This window comes from Geotrypetes seraphini, chromosome 2 (genome assembly GCF_902459505.1).
Source record: "Geotrypetes seraphini chromosome 2, aGeoSer1.1, whole genome shotgun sequence".
NCBI classification, from domain to species: domain Eukaryota; kingdom Metazoa; phylum Chordata; class Amphibia; order Gymnophiona; family Dermophiidae; genus Geotrypetes; species Geotrypetes seraphini.
The window spans coordinates 375,619,093-375,642,069 of record NC_047085.1 but is presented as its reverse complement, the minus strand read 5'-3'; the positions used below and the strand labels follow the sequence as shown (position 1 = coordinate 375,642,069).

Here is a 22,977-nt window from a genome sequence, read left to right as displayed (position 1 = left end):
CTTAGAACCTTTCCTATCATACATACTCTGATTCCTATATAAACATTTTCCACACTATCCAATAAATTTCTTACTTCATTATTAGGTAACTTCCAATCTGTAAACCGTATATACTGATAATCTCCACTATATTCTGTTATCACTTGATTCCCTTGATATGTAATTCTCAAAATTGAATCCTCTACCACACCATTTAATGTACACGAATCACTGTTATGTAATTTATCTAGATAATCTTTATTACGCAATTCTTTTGGTAATTCCTATAATTTGTATTCCGCCTTAAACAATATATAATGTATAATGTATTCGAAATTAATTTTCCTATGAACTGTTTTCCTACCTTATTCTACTCTATGTTTATAACCTAACTAATTTATTTTTCTCAAGTACTTTAGCAAGAATGTGAGCCTTTGGGACAGTCAGGGAACTCTAAGTACTTTCTCTTCATCTTAATTAATCTTACTTATTGCATTTCTTCTGTTTCTACTGTAAACCGCTTAGAACCTCACGGTACAGCGGTATATAAGAAATAAAATTATTTTAAAAAATTATTATTATTATATATGGCCCTGCATATAGAGAGAAAAACTTCTGTAGATGTTTAACAATCTGACTCCCCTATAAGCACAGAAACTGGATGGCTGTTGGGGACATTAATCTGGTAATGGATCCCACATTAGATATGTCCACTGGCACACCATTAGTGGGGGAGGGCAAATCTAATGATTTGTCGGTCTTTACCTCAGTCTTAAGCCTTGTGGATATGTGGAGATTGCTTCACCACCAGGAATGAGACTATACACATCTCTCCAGGGCTCATGGCACATATTCACAATTAGATTATATTTTTGTTGATCACCAATTTTTTTTGTTTCCTCAGCAACTGGGGGACCTGGAGAGATATCTGATCATTGCATGGTTTGGGGGGATATTGATCCGCCTGCCTTCTACTAGAATAAATAGAGTTGGAGGTTTCTATCTATCTTTTTAAAGATTTTCATGCCATAAAACAAGGTTTCTCAACATGCTGTACGTGTACCCCGGGGTGTACAACGGCCGCTCATTGGGGATATGTGGGCTGACCGCCCCTTGCCCGCTCTCCTCACCGCTGCTGCCGCCATCGCCGCTGCAACTGTAGGAAGGGAAGGACCAAGCACGGCCCAAAAGCTTCCCCCAATGTCAATTCTGACTCGGAGAGAAGGTCTGGGCCAGCCAAGCCTATAGTCACTCATTCCAGATCACTTGTCCCTATTAAACTCCCCTTTTACAGTGAAAGAACTTCAGAAAACCATTAAGACCATAAAGCTAAGATCTGATAGATTCTCAGGCAACCTTATAACCTCTTGCAGAGCTTTAGTTTTTCTACAGCATTAGAGTATTACTCTACCACACAGAGTCCTCGAGTAAGATTGTTCTCAGCCTTTGATCCACGTTCTTTGACTTAGGACTCTTAGGGACCCCTGAGGAAGACAGGGTCATCGAAACACAGACCGTGTTGGGTCCATAGTTCCCATCTTATGGTCCTAGACATTTTATTATGTGGATTTTATGACTGTATCTTCAATAAAACCTGCATCTTGGACATCTTCACAGCGTTTTTGTTTTTGTTTGAGCTCTTTTATTGAGCCTTTGCTTGATTATTATGCTATAGTAATCCAGGAAGTTTCCTTCTCCATGCATGAGAGCTTGCCCTGCTTCATTTCAGCCTTTTAAAGGGCTCGGGGCTCCAATGGCTCATCTTTGAAACTCATCACAGTGAGGGGAAGGGAGGCCAAATCATCCCCCTCACTGCACCGATTCTTTACCATCTGACCAGCTTTCTTTGGTGGGAAGCCCCGCCCCCTTCTTCCCAGGAGCCTGCCTTTTAAAGGGCTCAGGGCTCCAGCAGTTCAACTTCTAACTTCAAGCAGTTCAACTTCTAACTTCAGCCCAGTTAGACTCCATCTCTCTGTTTGATCCTCTTTGGTGAGAAGACCCACCCCCTTCTCCCCAGAGCTCACAGTACATTCCTCTTCAGCCCTTAGGGGCTCCTGTTGCAGCATGCAGTCACCTTCTTCAACACATTGAGGGGAAGGAAGCCAGTCATCCCACTCACTGAACTGAGACTCCATCTCTCTGACATCCATCTCACGGCTCCTTCTCTCCACTTCTTCCCCAGAGCTCAAAGTGCTTTCCCCTTCAGCCCTATAAAGGGCAGCCAAGCAAGTGAATCTCTCCCAAAGGCCATCTGCGTGGCCCAAGGAGGACCAGCCCAAAAACCATGCTCAGACTCAACTGAATCACTCACAATCAAGCCAATACACCATGCCCCCTTCTAGCCATCACACTCATACTCCCCGTGATGGCATACCACATACGCACCATCACTGGCCAGGGACGATATGGAGACCTAAAAAGCTGCTACCATGCAAAGCCCAAAACAAACAATACCTACAACCTCATAAAGATCAAAACTAATACATACACGCCCATTGCACACAACGTCGCAGCAGCCCTAGTGAATGCCAGATACGTAAATGACAAAGACCTCGTCCTCACAGACACCATCACAGAGTACAACTGGAACCTCCTACTAGTGATGGAAACATGGCTCAAAGACAACGATGGAGCCACCTTGGATGTGTTATGTCCTCAAGGCTACCAAGCACTGGCATGCTCCCGTCCAAACAAGAGAGGGGGAGGGGTGGCAGCGATCGCCAAGTCCAAGTTAAACCCATTCCAAATACACTCCATAACACTACCAGACTTAGAATGCCTCGTTTTCTCAATAGGCCATGACATAAAAATCACGATCATACTAGTCTGCAGAGCACCTTCCTCTCCTATGTCTCGATGAACTGCTAACCATTATAAGCAACCTGTCCATAAACCATAAACAAATCATAGTCCTAGGAGACCTCAACTTCGCGGACTACCCAGAAGTCACGGGCGCCCCATGAAATTTCATCAAACACTGTCGGATCTGGGACTCACTCAACAAGTCACCTCTCCCACTCACTCATCTGGAAACACACTGGACCTAATCTTTCTCCCAGATGGTCCACAAACTGACCAGAAAACATCCTCGCTGACAAACATCGTGGTCCCCTGGACTGACCACCATATAATCACGTTCGGCCTGCACAACAGAGTTAAAGAGGCAGCAGACCGAACAAATTCCCAGGAAACAATTACGTTCAACCCAAAGTCAGTAAACCCAACCACATTTTCCTGCGGCATCTCCAAACACAACTAAGTTCAACTCCCTAGAAGAGAAGGCACTGGCCTGGCATTCAAGCATCAAAACACTCTATGAGAACCTAGCAAAAGTCAAGGTAACCAAACCTAACTCATGACCATTCTCTTCACCCTGGTTTACAGAAGACCTGAGAGTACAAAAAAGGAGAGTCAGAAAAGCAGAAAATACTTGGCGCAAAACTCTCAGTGAGGAGGACAAATCCTCCTGGTAAAACCTGCTGCAAAACTACAAATTAGCCACACATGAAGCAAAGAAAGCACATTTCACCCAAATAGATCGAAGGCCATCTTCTCAATAACGAAAAATCTATTCTCCTCATTCCAAGGTCCAATGCATTCCCAGCAAATGAACCTAGACTGCGAATCCCTCTCCACCTTCTTCCACGACAAAATATCAAAGATACACACAAATCTGGACTCAGAGGCCAAAGCACTTCCATACATCTGAGAGACCAACCAAGTTGACAATCCACTCAAGATGGAAACCTCGAACAGTTTCAAACTGATCTCCCACAACGACCTCAAAACCATAATCAACTCTGTACTCCCCGCAACCTCGATCCTGGACCCATGTCCCTCCACTACACTCCTGGACACAAACGAGATATTCCTGGAATCCATCCTACCCTAATAAACGAGTCCCTTACGACAGGTGTAGTTCCACGGAGCTGGAAATCTGCCATAGTAAAACCACTCCTGAAAAAAACAACCATGGACCCAGACAACCCAAGCAGCTTCAGACCTGTCTCAAACTTCCCATTAATCTCAAAAATATTGGAAAAGACAGTACAGTACTCCCCCGATATTTGCGGGGGTTCCATTCAAGGAACCCCCGCGAATCTTGAAAAACCGCAAATACGGTTTTTCATGGGGGAGACTGGAGAGGGCAGCGGGAGAGGCAGAAGAAAGCAACCAGAGTGCTGGCGAGTGCAGGAAATCACTCGCTGTATGCTCTGACCGCCTCTTCCTGCACTAAGTCGGACCTATGTGTATACTCCCATCCGTCCTTTTCCTGGGGCACAAACACTCTTAAACCCAAAGACAACGTCTGCAGTCTAGGAGTAACTCTTAACTCATGATATATCCAAACTAGTATCATCCTCCTTCTACTACCTCTGCCAGCTAAAAAACATACGTGCATACTTCTCTGAACCTGAATTTGCCCAACTACTCTACGCTTTTGTACTATCCCTCATAGACTATTGTAACACTAGTGGGCCTGCCTACCAAAACTCTCTCCTGCCTCCAAAGGGTGTAAAATGCTGCAATCCGCCTTTTGAAAAGCCTAGGCATCAAGGACCATATTACCCCTGCATTAGCTTCCATGCACTGGCTGCCCATTCAAAAACTCAGCACCTTCAAGGCCCTGGTCCTCGCTTTCAAAACTTTCCATAAAATGATTCTGTACTACATGAAAGCTAAACTACAAATCTACTTCCCAAAGCAACCACTGAGGTCCCAAGGAGAAAAATGACTGACCATAATCTCTCGGCTGCTCCCTCAAAACTGAAACAGCCCACTAGATGGACTCTGGAACTTCAGGAAGGCCATCAAAATCTTCCTCTATACAAACCCAGCGCCTTAAAGTCTTTCACCCAGAAATGACACTCAGTCAACGCACCTACGCCACCTAATCTCACCAGATGTTACTTAGTGCATATGTTTTATTGTCATATCTATTTTATAAATTATTGTCATGTCTTCATTGTAATTTATGTAAATTATGTCATCTCAGTCCTGGCTCGATTATTATGGATGTTCTTTATAACCCATTCTGGGCTCCTTTGGGAGGATGGGCTAAAAAATTGAATAAATAAATAAATTTTACTTTGGCATGCAGTATGAGACATATAAGTGACTGGTATTGTTCTGCTGGAGTCTTTTCTGTTATACCATTGGAATTCTCTTTTATGGGCAATGTTCATTTTAGTTGTTACTTGCATTCAATGGGACTATGCCATCCAGATGTTTTATAGCAATCACATATTGTTCCTTCTGCTATCTCTATATGGCATTGGTTTTCCAGGAGATATCACTTTTCTGTAAAGATTTCTCCATATTTGGCTTAACCCTTGTTTTCCACCAGGAATTTTGTCTCCTGTTTTTATTTTCACTGGAAACAGAAAGGAATTAAATGTCTGTTCCATGTTGTGACTGATGAAGGTAAAATAAAGTCTTTTGTAGAGTTACATTGAGAATTTTCATTAACTTCTATGGGCATTTTTTTCTTATTTACAGTTAAAGCATTATGTTGTTAGTTTGCCCTGCTATACCAAAAACACCAGTTTTAGATTAAATAATCAGCAAGGTTCAATTCTCATTTATATTTTATATTAAATACATATAAGTGCTCAGTGCCCAATATCCTTTATTGGAGCCACAGTGAAATTAAAGAGGGACCATCATCGCACTCATAAGTCCCTCTTCTCTTCCAGATCTTAATTTTCTTTTGTGATTAGTACTAGAGCCACTATGCCATATTTTTTAATCAAGTCTATTGGTGTACTAAATAATGGCACTTATTTTAGTTGGTTTCAGCTCAAATGGATATTCCCAGATGTGGCTCTGTAGGATTCCACCTCTTTGTGTTGTATAGTGTGATCACTCTTGTGTCTCCCCAACTCAGTCCTGAGTTTCGCCACTAGGGCTTCGTCAGGAGGAGTAACAACTAAAATCAAATCAAGTAAAAGTCTAATTAACACGAAATCAGTTAGATTACACCAAGAACTATGTTCTATTGTGAATAATATAGCATTGCATTAAATTACTTTATTATCAATTAATCTCATGATTGTTTTTAATTACATATTGGTTGCCACTGGAGTATAATGGACACGGATTTAAAATAAATAGTCTCCTGCAAATGATTAGTTGGCTAGTTTACCCTGGACAGATCTTACTGAGGATGTTCAGGAGGAACTGGCTTCACTATACACTTTAGGTATGCAGAATAAAGTACCTCTTTCATACCATCATAAATCTTTTCAAGACACAACTACTGAATTGAATATTAGCAAATATGCCTATGCTTGGAAGGAAGACTTGAACTTTGAACTCAGGAAACCATTCGTTCCTATGTTTTGGCTATTCGTAAAGTGACAGGTAGTGTCAGTTGCTGGGAAGTACAATATAAATTTGCAATTGGCCTGCATTTTTTACCTCAGTGGGCACAGCTCGCTGGTATTACATCTACTCACCTTTGCCTCAAATATGGATTGCCAGCAGCTTTGCTAAAACATGTTTTGGTCTTGCTCACTAATTCACTGCTTTTGGCATCTTTTGCTCCATTCAATATCTTCTCCCTGGAACTGTGGTGTCAAACTTGAACCTTGTATATTATTCAATGTTTTCTCTTTATAAAAGCCATCACCTAAAGACTTCACATCCTTCCTAAAACAAGCCATATTCATAGGGAAAAAAATAATATTGCCTCATTGGTTGGATAAACATGGATATTCTTTACAGCTGCACATGATTATCTTACTTAAATTGGAACACACTCAAGTTCAGAAGATAGATCCTGTACCAGGAAAATAGTTTACTCAAGATTTGGAATGTTTTTTGGAACTCTTTTTCTCCTACTGCGTATTTTGAACTTTTAAATTCAAGTCCAATATATACCGCATTCCTTGATTTGTTGGGTGGGATGAGGGAACAGGAAACAGACATGTAAGAAAGTTGAAAGGGTGGAGGCTTAATGAGTTTTCATTTTTTGTACTTGCTGAATTTGAGTATGCCTACGTATGTTATTGCTGCTCTGCTTACTTCTTGTTATCGTGCATTATGTAAATGACTATTGCAGTTGTGTAATCTGATGCAAAACTGCTCGATATAAATGAATTACACATAAATGATGTATTAGTGGAGAAATGCTAGAAGTTAGAAATAGGTATTGAAATAGATATCTTCCTTAATGAAGGGGAGACATCTTTGTGGTAGATAGGGGGGGGGTCATTCTTAAGATACATATTTTTGGAGTTAAGGTGAATCTTAGGATTCACCACTTCCCCTCCACTTTTTAATATTTATTTACAAAGTTTAGGAAATTTGGTTAGAAGATATTATTTATATGTATGCTGATGATGATATAATTATTACCATTCAAATGGAGCAGAAAACTGACCATGAGAATTTTTAAATATGTGGTTATAGGAGACTTAGGCCCTCTTCTATCAAACTGTGATAGCAGTTTTTTGCATGCTGAATGACCCGCGCTGCTCCCAATGCTCATAGGAACTCAATGAGTGTCGGGAGCAGCGTAGCTCCCTGCACTAAAAACTGCTGTCCTTAATTGGTTGAAAGGTGGTAGCTTGATCTGACTATAGCTAAGATGACTTGTCTGGGAGTGGGAAATGTAGTGCAAATATTTGCATGTATTGCTAGCAGTTGATCATGCGGTGATTCCATAGGTTAAATCATTACGCTTTCTGGGGGATATTGAAAGAAAGGTGTAGTGGTCAAGAGGAAATTGCAACTATAATTAAGGATGTTTCCACTGCTGTATTTTGCACAACCTAAAGTTTTCATTTAAGTTTAACTGGCAACTACTACAGTGTACTGAAGACAGAGGTATAATTCTGCCGTAAAGAAAAATGGCTACAGTGACCTCTGAACTGGGAGCTGGGGTGCACAGGAAATTGAAGTTTTAAAACAACATAAACTTGAAGTAGCACAGCTGCAGAGACATGCAGAAAGTAATCAAAGCATGAAGCAATGTATCGGAAGACTGCTGAGAAAAACAAGTTCTAGGAAGGGGTAGAGGGGCATCCAGTTATCAGTGGAATGCACCTGGGGTCTTGCAAAAAGTGGCCATGGTCAGCAACCTTTAACAGAAATTTCTTGAGCTTGAGCAAAGGCCACGTACGTGCAGAGTTGTGAGTTCTATTGAAAATTCCCTGAATTAGGTGGGACATGGACAATAAACAAGTAATTATAAGAAAACTAAGTATTTACAAGAAAATGTGTATAAACAAGTAATTCCAAGAAAATGTGTCCAGATGTACATAGTAAGTAGGTGGAGTGAATGTAAAGCAGAGGGCGTATAGGGAAATGTGAAAAATGTTATAAAAATCAGTGTGAGCAAAAATAGAACCCAAAAGGTAGGGAGGTAAAAATCACAAAATAAGAAAAAAACCTCCCAAACCCCAAGAAAGAAAGAAAGAAAAACAGATAAGGGGGAGAGGCAAAGGTAATCAGAACTATACCACAAGTTAACCAGTTATAACAACAAATTTTGTAAGAACAGGAGAACCCTCAGTCACACAGCCACCTACTGGGGATTCCCAGAGGAAAGGTTGTCACTGGCTTACACCCAGAAAGAGTGTCAATGGTGAAACATCCCCGGGTTCTTCCGTTCGTGTGAAAAAATCAAGTGCACCCCAAAAGTGCAAAGCGTGAAAAATATAAATTAAGTAAATAAAAAAAAACACACTTTGGTAACTGGTTTATATTTGTCTCTGCCCCTTGTCTGGGGGGCCAAACAAGGAAGGTAAGTGTCCAAATCTAACCAAGCCAGTCACAAACTGGAAGTACTTAGCTTCTCCGTGTGACAAAACAGCCAGCCGATGATAACTTCGTCCAACGGGACTCCGTTTCGGGGGTGCACACCCCCTTCCTCAGGAACAACTGGACTGTGCTGAGACTGGTAATTCCTCCGACACAGCTTGGAAAGCAAGGCAGAAAATGGCACTTAACCGAAGTGGACGCCTCCGATTTAAACTGCAGACGCTAGTATCATTGGATGAAAGAGTCAGCTGACTCACCGACTCCTTAAGGGAATATCTATCAAAAGAAGAAAAATAAACTAAAGAAAAATTACCTACAAAATGAAAATTAATAGAACACTAAGCACATCCCCAGACTACCAGCAGCTAATAAGTATATTGCCATTCGATGTAATCATTGTGTCCACTGGGAGTCAAAGCTTGGAGTTCGAATATCCAATATTGTTCTCTTCGTTGCAACCACGAGACTTTATCCCCCTGATGGTCAGCAAATAGTTGCTCAATAATAAACCAACGTAGGTCTCGAAAAACATGCCCGTGTTGGATACAATGAGGGACCTAGGGGAACTCGTGGATTGGGTATTAATCCGTGACCGATGTTCTATTAAACGAGTTCTAACAGTTCTTTGAGTCCGGCCCACATATATCATGCTGCAGGGGCATATGATGACTTAAACTACCCACGTAGATCTGCAGGTAGTCACTGATTTGAGGGTATAGAGTTTGTTGGTTCTGGGATGTTGCCACCGGTCACCTTGAATAGTAGTTTCACAAATATCACAGGTGTCACTACATTTGGAATGTTGTCCCTCACGAGTAATAGTCCCCCCTAGTCTTGGTATATTTTGAATGGACCAAATAGTCTCCTAGGTTTTTAGCGCGTGAATATGCTATACGGGGAAAGTCCTGAAAAATCGGGTGCAACTGTAGGATATGCCAGTGTTTCCTGATGCTCTGAGCAACACAGGCGGCATGATCTGAAAAAGCTAAAATGCAAGTGGTGCCCACTTCTTCTTGAGTGGGGACTGTAGATAACAACAGCTCCCTATTAGCATACAGGGCTCTATAGTAAACGTTCTGGAGAACTCGGTGGGGATACCCCCTCTCTTTAAACCTAACATATAGTTTCCGAGCTTGAATACGGAACTCCTTAATGTCAGTGCATATCCTGCGGATACGAAGAAACTGACTTATGGGTAAAGATTGTTTAAGTTTGGTAGGATGACAACTAGTATAGCTTAAGTAATTGTTAACCTCGACTGGTTTTCTGTATACTGTGGTAGTTAAAGTGTGATCTGACTTAGAGACCCACACGTCCAAAAAAGATATTTGATTCAAGTTGGACTCCATAGTGAATCTCAAATTGGGGTCCAACGAGTTGAGCCAGTCCACAAAATAAGATAATAATTCATGAGGGCCCATCCAGATACAGAAAACATCGTCGATGAATCTATGCCATACTTTGATATATGAGTACCAAGCTGAAGAATACAAATAAAGTTCCTCAAACCGGGAAACATATAGGTTGGCAATGCTTGGAGCTGCTGCGGTACCCATGGCGACGCCATGTGTCTGTAGAAAAAATTGCTGATCAAACTGAAAATAATTGTGATTCAATACTAGTTGTGCTAGTTGAATGAGAAAATCTGCTCTGATCCTGTCATGATGAACATCTTGCATGAATATTCTGGAGATGAGCTCTAAAGCGGCTGTATGAGGTCTGAGATACGTTGGTTTATTATTGAGCAACTATTTGCTGACCATCAGGGGGATAAAGTCTCGTGGTTGCAACGAAGAGAACAATATTGGATATTCGAACTCCAAGCTTTGACTCCCAGTGGACACAATGATTACATCGAATGGCAATATACTTATTAGCTGCTGGTAGTCTGGGGATGTGCTTAGTGTTCTATTTATTTCCATTTTGTAGGTAATTTTTCTTTAGTTTATTTTTCTTCTTTTGATAGATATTCCCTTAAGGAGTCGGTGAGTCAGCTGACTCTTTCATCCAATGATACTAGCGTCTGCAGTTTAAATCGGAGGCGTCCACTTCGGTTAAGTGCCATTTTCTGCCTTGCTTTCCAAGCTGTGTCGGAGGAATTACCAGTCTCAGCACAGTCCAGTTGTTCCTGAGGAAGGGGGTGTGCACCCCCGAAACGGAGTCCCGTTGGACGAAGTTATCATCGGCTGGCTGTTTTGTCACACGGAGAAGCTAAGTACTTCCAGTTTGTGACTGGCTTGGTTAGATTTGGACACTTACCTTCCTTGTTTGGCCCCCCAGACAAGGGGCAAAGACAAATGTAAACCAGTTACCAAAGTGTGTTTTTTTTTTGATTTACTTAATTTATATTTTTCACACTTTGCACTTTTGGGGTGCACTTGATTTTTTCACACGAACGGAAGAACCCGGGGATGTTTCACAGTTGACACTCTTTCTGGGTGTAAGCCAGTGACAGCCTTTCCTCTGGGAATCCCCAGTAGGTGGCTGTGTGACTGAGGGTTCTCCTGTTCTTACAAAATTTGTTGTTATAACTGGTTAACTTGCGGTATAGTTCTGGTTACCTTTGCTTCTCCCCCTTATCTGTTTTTCTTTCTTGGGGTTTGGGAGGTTTTTTCTTATTTTATTTTATAAAAATCAGTGTAACAGAAAATAGAACCGGAAAAAGCCTTGTTCTTGCACTGTTGTTGTGAGATAGCCTTTCCCCTTCTCCATACTGGTTATATGCTGCATGTTTTGCTAATGGACTTAAATAAACTGCCATTTGATTGCAGAACAAAGTATTGAGGAGTTTTTCTTTTGTGGTAAGCCCTTTAAAGACCAGCCAAAGGAGATTTTCAATATTTATAAGTGAGGCCTGGCCAACTGTAAGCAATGCTTTCTTGCCTCAATTTCAAAACTATAATTAAGGATTTCGTTTTGAAACTTAGACAAGAATAATGCATTGCTTATAAGTGGGCCAGGCTTCACTTATAAGTACCCTGTAGTAGTAGTTGCCAGTTTAAGTGAAAACTTTTAGGTTGTGCAAAATATAGCAGTAAGATTGTTGTTGGGCAATAAGATGGGAAAGTGCTTATCTTTTGTTATCAGTCGCATTGGCATTGGCTTCCAGTCAAAGAATGATGTTTGTTCAAGTTGTTAGTCATAACTTTTGAAGTGATTACAAATCAATAAACAATGTTTTTTTTTAAAGATAGGATAAAAATGATGTGCCAGAGACATTATCACAGGAGAATCTCTTAAACATCCCAACAAGGATGAGTTCTTTTTTAAAAATTTTTTTTAAATTTCTTTATTCATTTTAAAGCCATAAGCAAGTGCAAAATAAAATACAATCATATAATTCTATAAAAGCACTTAAATACAATCACAATTATAATCTATGACAAAAAGATTATCCCCCCCCCCCCATAATTATATCTAAGAACTACACTCTAATTGAGAATTGAAAAATACATTCCAACCCGCAGTCCCACCCACCCTGGACGTGTATGACCACAGGGCATAATCAGCAATCACTCTGTGCAAAATTTTGTCAATGGCTCCCAAATACCCATAAACTTCCTATAATGTCCCTGTTGTATGGCCCCCCCCAAAAAACATTGTGGATACAGATGTTCTGGAGATAATTTATTATACACTGCCATAATAAAAACATGAAAATTCAATTAAAAAAATACAATGATAAAAAATACAGTGATAAAAATCCAACCAGACCCTACACGGTCCATGTTTCGGCGAATACTCCTTCCTCAGGGGTCCAATGGTTTGCAAACTCACATATAAAGAATTGGACTGAAAACATTCTATTGTCTTTAAACATGTGAGCAAAGAACACTTCAGACAAGCGTTTTTTTGCTACTTCAGCTTGTCTGTGGTGTTCTTTACTCACATGTTTAAAGACAATAGACTGTTTTCAGTCCAATTTTTTATATGTGAGTTTGCAAACTATTGGACCCCTGAGGAAGGCATGTTTGCCGAAAAACGGACCGTGTAGGGTCCGGTTGGATTTTTATCACAGCCTTCAATTATTTTCAAAGGGGGAGAATCTGATCCCAAAGCAGATGGGCACAAATTTTTGTCCCACCCTTGCTCTCCACCTATGCCCTGCTCTGTGCCCCCCCCCCTTACTCCAAAATCAAACTTTAAATACCTGAGCCAGTGGGGATCTCCAAGTCCAAACAGCTGCTGGACAGGGGGACATGGGAGGTAAAAGGAAGGGAGAAGAGAAAGAAAGAAAGAAAGAAAGACAAACACACACAGCCAGGGAGAGAGACATACAGCCAAAAAGACAGGGGGGCAGGGAGAGAGACAGACAGAAAGACAGAGGGCCAGGGAAGAGACAGACAGAAAGAAAGGCAGAGACACACAGACAGGGGGACAGAGACAGAAAGAAAGAAAGAAAGAAAGGGGGGCAGGAAGAAAGAAAGACAGAGATAAAAAAAAGAATGAAAGAAAGAAAAGCCTCAGTGCCCCATTGTGCTAAATGTCTACACATCTATTCTAGCACCCGTTAATGTAACGGGCTTAAACACTAGTCTGTTATAAACCTTTTTGAATGAAACTTTCACTAAAATAGGACATACAGTTTTATAAATAAAGGTTTTCAGGATTTTTTTCTTTCAATGTCCTCTTTTAAAAAAAAAAAAATTCAGTCAATACTTTTCAATGAAGCTGTATAACAAATTCCTCTTTCTTGGATTTCTGAAATGTTCTTACAATAGCTTTTGAAATCTGGTCAAATTCCAAGGTGACAAAATACAAGCTAGAACTGTCTGTAACTAGTGTCTGATCACAAAACCAGGCTTTTCTGGATTATATGTAATTGGCAATGACAATAAACTTTACCATCTGTCTTTCTCCTCCTAGATGGAAATTCCTGTTGCTGGCATTGTAAATAAATATATTGCTACCCAAGGTCCACTTCCACATACCTGTGCGCACTTCTGGCAGCTGGTCTGGGAACATAGTTTATCGTTGATTATCATGCTAACAACTCTCACGGAGCGAGGGCGGGTAAGTAGCAGTGTCAAGTCTATGGTGCTTACACTTCTCGGATGAACAACAACTTATAAATGCAGGGAGCCTTTGATGGGTTTTCCTTTCTACAGATTGAGTAGATACCCATTAGCACCGTATTATGATACAACTGGATAACTTTCATTGAACTGGAAAAAAATACTGTTGCTGTGCCCACTGATGGCATTTATCATTTGAGGAGTATATCAAACTTGTCTTTACAATATTATTTACCATTATAGTATGTTATGTTTTCACCTCTGTTACCTTAGCTGAAACTTAGATTGTGAACACACTAGGCCATAGAAATAACTTGTGCAGTTGAGTGTAGCTCACCTTGAGCTTGGATTTGGGAAAGGTGAGCAATATGTCTAAAATTCAAATGCAAAATTATTCCAGTAAGTTCTGGCTTTGTTTTTTTCTAGCTAGTGAAGTGTGTGTTTTAATGGCTGATGTACCATTTTTTTCACTTCCAGTGTGTCTCAGAGTTCTTAGTATAATTAAAGTATACATGTACTTCCTGTGCTAGAGTAGAAATAAGAAAAAAAAAACCCTGTTTTCCATGGCTTATATCTGAGTGATAAAAATTCTATATTCCTCAGCCTCCATATTCTCCACTCAGCTGACTTGTTACTGCCCATAATAAATTGTAAGAACATAAGAAATGCCGCTGCTGGATCAGACCAGTGGTCCATCCTGCCCAGCAGTCTGGTCACGTGGCGGCCCTCAGGTCAAAGGCCAGTGCTCTAAATGAGTCCAGCCTCACCTGCGTATGTTCCAGTTTAGCAGGAACTTGTCCAACTTTGTCTTAAAACCTGGAGGGTGTTTTCCCCTATAACAGACTCCGGAAGAGCATTCCAGCTTTCCACCACTCTCTGGGTGAAGAATTTCCTTGCGTTTCTACAGAATCTATCCCATTTCAACTTTAGAGTGCGCCCTCTCGTTTTCCCTACCTTGGAGAGGGTGAACAGTCTGTCTTTCTCTACTAAGTCCATTGCTTTCAGTATTTTGAACGTTTCGATCAAGTCCCTTCTCAGTCTCCTCTTTTCAAGGGAGAAGAGGCCCAGTTTCTCCAATCTCTCACTTTACGGCAACTCTTCCAGCCCCTTAACCATTTTAGTCGCTCTTCTCTGGACCCTTTTGAGTAGTACCGTGTCCTTCTTCATTTACGGCGACCAGTGCTGGACACAGTATTCCAGGTGAGGGCGTACCATGGCCCGGTACAGCGGCATGATAACCCTCTCCGATCTGTTTGTGATCCCCTTCTTAATCATTCTTAGCATTCTGTTCGCCCTTTTTGCTGCCACCACGCATTGTGAGTAAGCACAGTAGAAATAGTTCTGTTTAGGATCAGGTCCGATGCAAAATTAATTTTTCTGATTTCAGTGGCTTCAACAATTTGTACCTCAACTATTGCTTTCCATTTTGCTCCCTCTGTATATATTCCTATGGCAAACTCCGAAGTCATATTTGACAAGAAACAGAATGCAACCGAAAATGGATTAGGGTGCTAACTGCGATAAGTTGGGCAGCAGTAAAGAAGAATTTTGGAGCAATTCTATGACATAGGTGCTAACATTTATGCTAAAGCCACAGATCCAAACTGTTGAGAGAGGACAATTTTCATGTCACGAGTCCAAATCAGAATTGGATTGATGAGTTCCACGCTTAATTTGTTATTTAATACACACTTTTTTTTAACCTCCTTTGTAATAAAAATGAGCTCCGATGCTTTTCTGGTGGCTTTAGTCATGTTTTTCCAGAGACTTTATTTTATTTATTTTTATTCAATTTTCTATACTGTTCTCCCAAGTGAGCTCAGAACAGTTTATATGAATTTATTCAGGTATTCGAGCATTTTTCCCTGTCTGTCCTGATGGGCTCACAATCTATCTGAGGCAATGGAGAAATTAAATTATTTGGCTAGGGTCACAAGAAGCAGCATGGATTTGACTTCACAACCTCAGGGTACTAAGGCAGTAGTTTTAACCACTGTGCCACACACATAAGCCATACATGCCAGTATTCTGCCGAAGCTCTGTTCTATAAATAAACTTGTTTCTTGGATAGTATATATTTGAAAGGAGAGCACACATACTGGAGAAGCTGGGGCAGGACTTCAGTTATGTGCATACCTCTGCCACCTAGGTGCAAGCATTTACACTAGCTTTTATGGCTGACATAAGTGCTCATTTTGCTAAATGTGTATATACAAGTATTCTAATCTAATCCTTAGGTTTGTATACCGCATCATCTCCACGTTCGTAGAGCTCGACGAGGTTTACAGTAGGAGAAATAGGAAGGAACTACAACAGAGGGTTAGAGGTAGAAGTGTGAAGGAAATTTACAGGACTTGGGATGCCAAGATATAAGAGTTTCCTTGATTCCTAAGTTGGAGGGAGACTTACATTTCTTGAGAAAAGCCAGGTTTTCAGATGTTTGCGGAAAACTTGGAGAGAGCTCAAGTTCCGAAGAGGGGAGGTAAGGTTGTTCCAGAGCTCAGTGATTTTGAAGTGGAGGGAGGTCCCTAGCTTTCCTGTGTGGGAAATGCCTTTTAGCGAGGGGAAGGATAGTTTTAATTTGTGGGAGGATCTGGTGGTATTCTAAAGGAAAGTATACACACAAGCCTTTATGGAATATTTATTTATTAGAATTTATTAACCACTTTTATGAAGAAATTCAACCAAGGAGGTGTAGAGTAGAGAATGACATGGGGACAAATTTGTCCCCATCCCCGCAGGAACTCAATTTCCCCATCCCATCCCTATGAGTTTTGTCCCTGTCTCTGCCCCATTCCTGTAAGCTCTGACTTAATCGCACAAGCCTCGAACACTTATGATTTTAAAGTTTTTCAGGCTTGTGCAAATGAAGACAGAGCTTACAGGAATGGGTCAGGGAAAGAGCTCAGCAGGACGGAGAAAATTCTGTCTCCATGTCATTCTCTACTGTAGATACTCTGTTATAGAATTGCCCTGTCTATGGCAAAATGGGTTCCAATATTAAGTAGTAAAATGGGTAGTAAAGTTAACCAGCTAAAGACCTCTTTATCAAGTTAGCTCTACTCGGAGTCACTTAACCAGTTAAAATGCTAATTAAATATACTCAGCTTCATTTAATTAGCAAAAGAGTGCAGATGAACTTAAAGATAATTTCCAGATGGCCTTTGTTGCTGCAGGGGACTGAGATGACAGGACAAAATTTATCAGAGAAGCTGGGTTTGGAGGGAGTTAAAAGCAATAATTTGTCTAGGTACCGTATTTTTCACTCCATAAGATGCACCTTACCATAAGACGCACCCTAGATTTGGAGTAGGAAAACAAAAAAAAAGCATTCTGAACCAAATTGTGTACTAATATATACCAGGCTGTGCACCCAGCCCCCCTCACTCCCTGCCAAGCTCTACACCCTACCCCTTTCATTTTTCATATACACACAGCAGATATAAATTCTCAAAACTGACACATTTTGATCACTAAATTGAAAATAAAATCATTTTTCCTACCTTTGTTGTCTGGTGATTTCATGAGTCTCCTTCCTTCTTTCTGGCCCAACAATTGTCCCTTTCTATTCCCTCCCTCCCTTCCAGGTCCAAAGTTCGTGCCCCCTCCCCCTTCCAACTTTTCTCCTTCGTCCTCCCTCCCTCCCATGTCCTGAGTTCATGCCCACTCCCTCTCACTTCCTTCCAGCCTTTGTCTTTTGTCCTCCGTCCCATGTCCCGAGTTTGTGCCCCCTCCCCCTCACTGCCTTACAGCCTTTCTCCTTCGTCCTTCCTCCCATGTCCCGAGTTCGTACCCCTCTCCTTCTCACTGCCTTCCAGCCTTTGTCTTTTGTCCTCCTTCCCTCCCTGCTGGGCAAAGCCTGCCTTCCTCCCTACCTCCCTGCAGTGCCGAAGCCTGCCTTCCTACCTCCCTGCCACGCCGAAGCCTGCCTACCCACTGCCAATTCCTCCTCCTTTGCCCCCGGTCCGCCACTGCTCACCACAACTCCAAGAAGGCAAGGGAAGGGCCAGCATGCAGCGATTACACGTCACCGGCCCACAATCCTTCCCTTGATGTCAGAACTGACATCAGGGGAAGGCTTGTGAGCCGGCAACATGCAATCGCTTGACACTGACAATTCCCTGATCTTCCTGGAATTGTGGCGCAGCAGCGGTGACAGGCAGGTGGGGAGCAGCGGTGGGGGTGGGCGGCAGTCAGACCGTGTACCCCCAATAACGGGACATTTAAAATGGTATGACAGGATGGGTGGGGGTTATTTAAAAAAAAAATCCTCACTGTATAAGACGCACTGACATTTCCACCCATTTTGGGTGGAAAAAATTAGTCTTATGGAGCGAAAAATACGGTACTTTTTATTACCCAACAAATCTTTTCAATATCAGCTTCATAGTTTGAAGTTTGAGGGTACCATATTTTCCATTTTAGGTGTTAGAATATAGATTTGAATTGAATTGACATTTTCAGGTGGACACTATAGACGGGCCTATTTGAAACATGCTGATTCAGCCTTGCCCAATTCAGAGGCAGGTAAGATACTGTAGATCCAGAGGATACTGTCAAGGTCAAAGTTGGGTGGTCTTGTGGAATAGTCCTTAGGCTGTATTCCTTAGAGCCTGTCGCTTTTCCCAGAGCTACACAGACAGGCATTAGGGAAGAAGCTGGTAGCCAGAGAGCACAGGTGTTGAGAGTGAGTAATAAGAAGGTGCCAGAATTGAAGGTATTGGAGATTTAATTGATCAGCTGGCATAAACAGTGACCCGGGATCTAATTCAGCATGGAGGTGTCAGCATTGTTATTAATATAAAATATCAGGGGACAGAGATGGAGAGAAGCTTCTACTTACTGTTAGAAGCTGTTGCATTGGGTTGTTTTTATTATTATTATTATTATTATTAATTATCCATTTGTTACATATATAACAAATTACAGGCATATAGATTCAGGCAAAATAATTCTAAATCTGAACATATGTAAAAACAAAACTATCCTTAAATCATACTGTAGTCCATATTATTGAGGCTGTCAAATTCCTAAGAGGACTAAAAAAAATATTTCAAATCTTAATACATTCGTTTGAAATAGGCATAAACTTTTACTTCATTTCATATCACTTATCTTCAGCCTCCAGACTAGTTACCAAATCTTTCTCTAATATAGGTTTATCTTTCCGAAGTAACTCCAACTGAGTAGGGTCCAAAAATATGTACCTGTTATTCCCATGGGAAATCAAACACTTACAGGGAAATCTTAGAAAGAAAGTAGCTCCCACAGCCAATACCCTAGGCTTAAGCTGAAGGAACTGCTTTCTCCTGGATTGTGTCTGGCTACGTCAGGAAAAACCTGAAGTTGTTAACCACAAAAATATTCCTGTTTCTTAGAAAAATAGAAGCTGCTTCATTGGGTTTTAAGTAGATGAAACCAGATATTGACCAAATACTGTAAAATCCCTGTCAACCCCATAGCTATGTAGCATAATGTTTGGCTTTAGAGTATGCAAGTTCTAGAATAGAGAATACAGTCATGAAGGTCCCTCTTCTGAGGCTTGCTAGAACACATTTGTTATGCACTTGTAGTTATCTGCCTATTTTTTTTAGATATGTTGAAAAGAAAGAAACAATCAAGACTAATAATCTAGATACTTTCCATTGACTTTGGGCTCCTCCTCAGTCCAGGTAGAACCAGGCTGCCCGTGCTAGATAATTTTTTTTAAGTAGATCTTGTAGGAAAGTTGATGTATGATACCCCTTCCCTTCCCAGTTAGTCTTATAAAAAGCTAGATGCTTTAATGAATAAGTTTATTTGGAAAAATAAACCCCCAAGAATTGCGCTTAAAGTTAAAAAGTTGAAACTTCCAAAAATTAATAAATAATAATATTTTTACTCCTAATACCTTTCCTATTTGGAGCAATATGAAAGTTAACTTACCTGAACTAGGCCCATATAAAGAAGAATGAGAACTTAATTTGGTCTATTCACCAATTGTTACAGGACATCCCATTAAATATTGCTAATTTACAGTCTTCATATAATATATTGCCTTTGCCACAATATGTCTATGATAAACTACATGATTTGATTGTGAGAGTTGTGCCATCTTTAGACAGGGATATGCTAATTTTTTCTGATTTTATTTGCTGCCTTCTATTAAATAGAAAGAAAGCTTCTAAAATATATAAGAAACTGCAGGAATATTCTATTAATCATAATTCCTTAATTGAAATTTCCTGGTCCTCTGAATTTAATCTAGATGATAATACTATTGATTGGTCTGAGTTCTGGGTGCACTCTGCCCGTCCTACTATGTCTGCTTCACTTTGTCAGTCCAAGTTTTTCATTGTACATAGATCTTACTGGATGCCGATTAAACTTGCCAGAATTACATCTGAATCCTCTTCAAATGTATGCTGGTCTTGTAAAAGTGAAGCTGGTACACTTTCTCATCTCTTAATGTACTGACCCAATGTACAAATATGCTGGAACTTAATATGGTGTAGAATTAAAACAGTATTGAAAATTGACAATTCCATATCTTTCACCTATGAAACTCTTATCCTATGTTCTTCAAATCCTAAGATTAACATTCCTGTTGATCAAAAGAAACATTTTAACATCCTCCTCGCTGCTGCCACTCATCTTATACGGTAATTTGTAATTGGAAGGATAACACTAAACACAACTTTAGTGAATGGTGGAGCTATGTGTGTTCTTTACGTAAATATGAAGGTGTTATCGCTATAAAATCTTGTACAATAGCATATTTTTGTAAAACTTGGGCACCACTAGATAAATATTGTAACCGCTTACGAGAACTTATCTTTATGTATCAGCTTGACTATATATTTCTGTATATATTATTATAGATTTGTAATTGTTAAATATTGCTTTGTTTATATTTTATGTACTTTTGTTATTAACTTTTTAAATACAATAAAATTTATTGGAGGAAAGTTGATGGTTGCTTAGGTTCATATAGTTCAAAGTAAGGTATCTTCAAGAGATACTGGCCAAATAATGAAGCTAAACTATCTAAACAGAGAAATTGTGGTAAAGCCAAAAGTATCCCAGGTGCATTTAAATAAAGAACAGAGAAATAACTGATTTCAAATTACTCCCATTGACTACATCACTGGTTGTAAACACAAAAAGCATATTTTAAATTGTCTGAGAATGGCATACATCTAAAAAATAATAATAATAAGATTGAAGCTTTAGAATGTGGCAGTACATTGAAAATGTAGACGTGATAGGCCTCTCAGAGATCTGGGAGAAAGAAAACAACTAATGGGGCATTGTTACTATTTGGGATTCTGCCAGGTACTTGTGACCTGGGTTGGCCACTGTTAAAAGCTGAATACTGGGCTAGATGGACTATCAGTCTGATCCACTATAGATATTCTTATATTCTCTTGAAATGTTGTGGAACACATTATATCAAAATGATAGAGTAGATCACATTGGGTGAAGGGTAGCATAGAGGAAACTTGCATAAATGTTCTGCAGGAAACAAAATACAATGTAGAAGTTTTATGGATAGAAATTCCATGTGTAGTAGGGACAGGTTGAAGACATTGATGGTGAAGTACTAACAGCAATTAGCATGAAACCTTGCTAATTGCTGTTAGTACTTCACCATCAATGTCTTCAACCTGTGCCACCTGGATTTGTTTTGCTGCTTGAATATATAAATATTAAAATTTTAAAAACTGGATGGCAGCAAATTGTTAATACAATAAGGGAAGATCTCAATGGGTTGCTTTCTCTTATCTGGACATGAGATGAATTTATAGATGGCTACTCTTTGGAAGGACTAGTCCTGGAACTGTCAGAGAGGAAACTGAAGCTCAAAGAGCTTAAATCAAAATTGGCTACTCGGCAACAGTTGATGGCAAAGCTATAGCATCCTTCAAGGTCGGCAACTTGATTGCAAAGAAATGTAAACCTTTCACTGAAGGAGAATTTGTAAAAGATTGTTTTCTTGAAGCAGCTGGCAATCTTTTTGAAGGATTTAAAAATAAGAAAGAGATCATAGCTGCTATTCAAGATGTACAATTGTCAAGAAACACTGTTGTGCGGCAAATAGAAAAGATGTGTGGAGATACAACTGAACAATTATTGGAGAATGTTTCAAATTGTGTTGCTTTTTTCACTCCAACTGGATGAATATACAGACATAAGAGACATAGCCCAGTTACTAGTCTTTATCCGGATGGTTTTTGAAGACCTCAGTGTTAAAGAAGAACTACTTGGAATGATTTCTTTAAAAGGGAGAGCTACCAGTCAGGAAATATTCAGTTCTTTCCATTCTTTTGTGGCAAAGTGTAATCTTTCATTGCATAGACATGTTTCCATCACTACTGATGGAGCAAAAGCAATGGCAGGTGAGGTTAAGAGTTTCATAGTCCTCTGTAGACAGCATTACGACTTCCCAGATTTCCTTTCTTACCACAAAATCATTCATCAACAAGTTTGGCGAGCAAGAGACTCAATACAAAGACTGTCATGGACATCACTTTCAGAATTGTAAATTCAGTTCATGGAAGATCACTTCAAAGATGGCTTTTCAATCTTATTCTTGATGAAGGGGCAGCGGAAATCATTTTGCACACAAATGTAAGATAGCTAAGTAGTCATAAATTTCTGCAAAGATTTCGTGATTTGCAGAATGAAATAAGAAATTTTTTGAAGGAGAGGGAAGATGACCAAGCAGAGTTGGAAGATGAGGAGTGGTTATGTGATCTGGCACTTCTCTCTGACTTTAAAGGCAAACTAAGTGATATAAACCTTGAAGTACAAGGTAAAAACAAATGCATTGGCGAGATGAGTAAAGTTTCATCCTACAAGAACAAATTTGAGCTAATGATGACTGACCTTGCAAACAACACTTTGATCATTTTCCTAATACGCAGGACCATCTGAGGCAATATCCAAATTTTGTTTTTCAGAATGAGAAGTATGTGACAGAAATCTGTTCTGTTATACAGGAATTCAAAAACTGATTCTGTGACTTCCCAAAAATTGAACAGTTGGGGAGTACTTGTCATACCCATTCAAAGTAGATGTGAACATTAAAGAAACTGCAGCTGCTATCAGTGAAAATTACTCATTGAACAAGCCATCTCTTGAAAACAAAATATTAACTCTTAAAAATGACATTTTTCTTAAGACCCATGCTGAGCAAGAATCATTTTGGAAGCTAATGCCTAGAGACAAATTTCCC

The 22,977-nt window shown here is 40.0% G+C and overlaps 1 protein-coding gene across 4 annotated transcripts in view; it reads left to right on the top strand.

Moving 5' to 3' along the window:
• PTPN3 (protein tyrosine phosphatase non-receptor type 3) overlaps window positions 1–22,977 on the top strand; it is a 710,747-nt gene that overhangs the window by 594,028 nt on the left and 93,742 nt on the right. For all 4 annotated transcript variants that reach the window (XM_033930629.1, XM_033930631.1, XM_033930630.1 and 1 more), the window contains one exon: window positions 13,612–13,758. In XM_033930629.1, coding sequence (XP_033786520.1) covers window positions 13,612–13,758 — 147 coding nt within the window. The remainder of the gene's footprint in view (window positions 1–13,611; window positions 13,759–22,977) is intronic.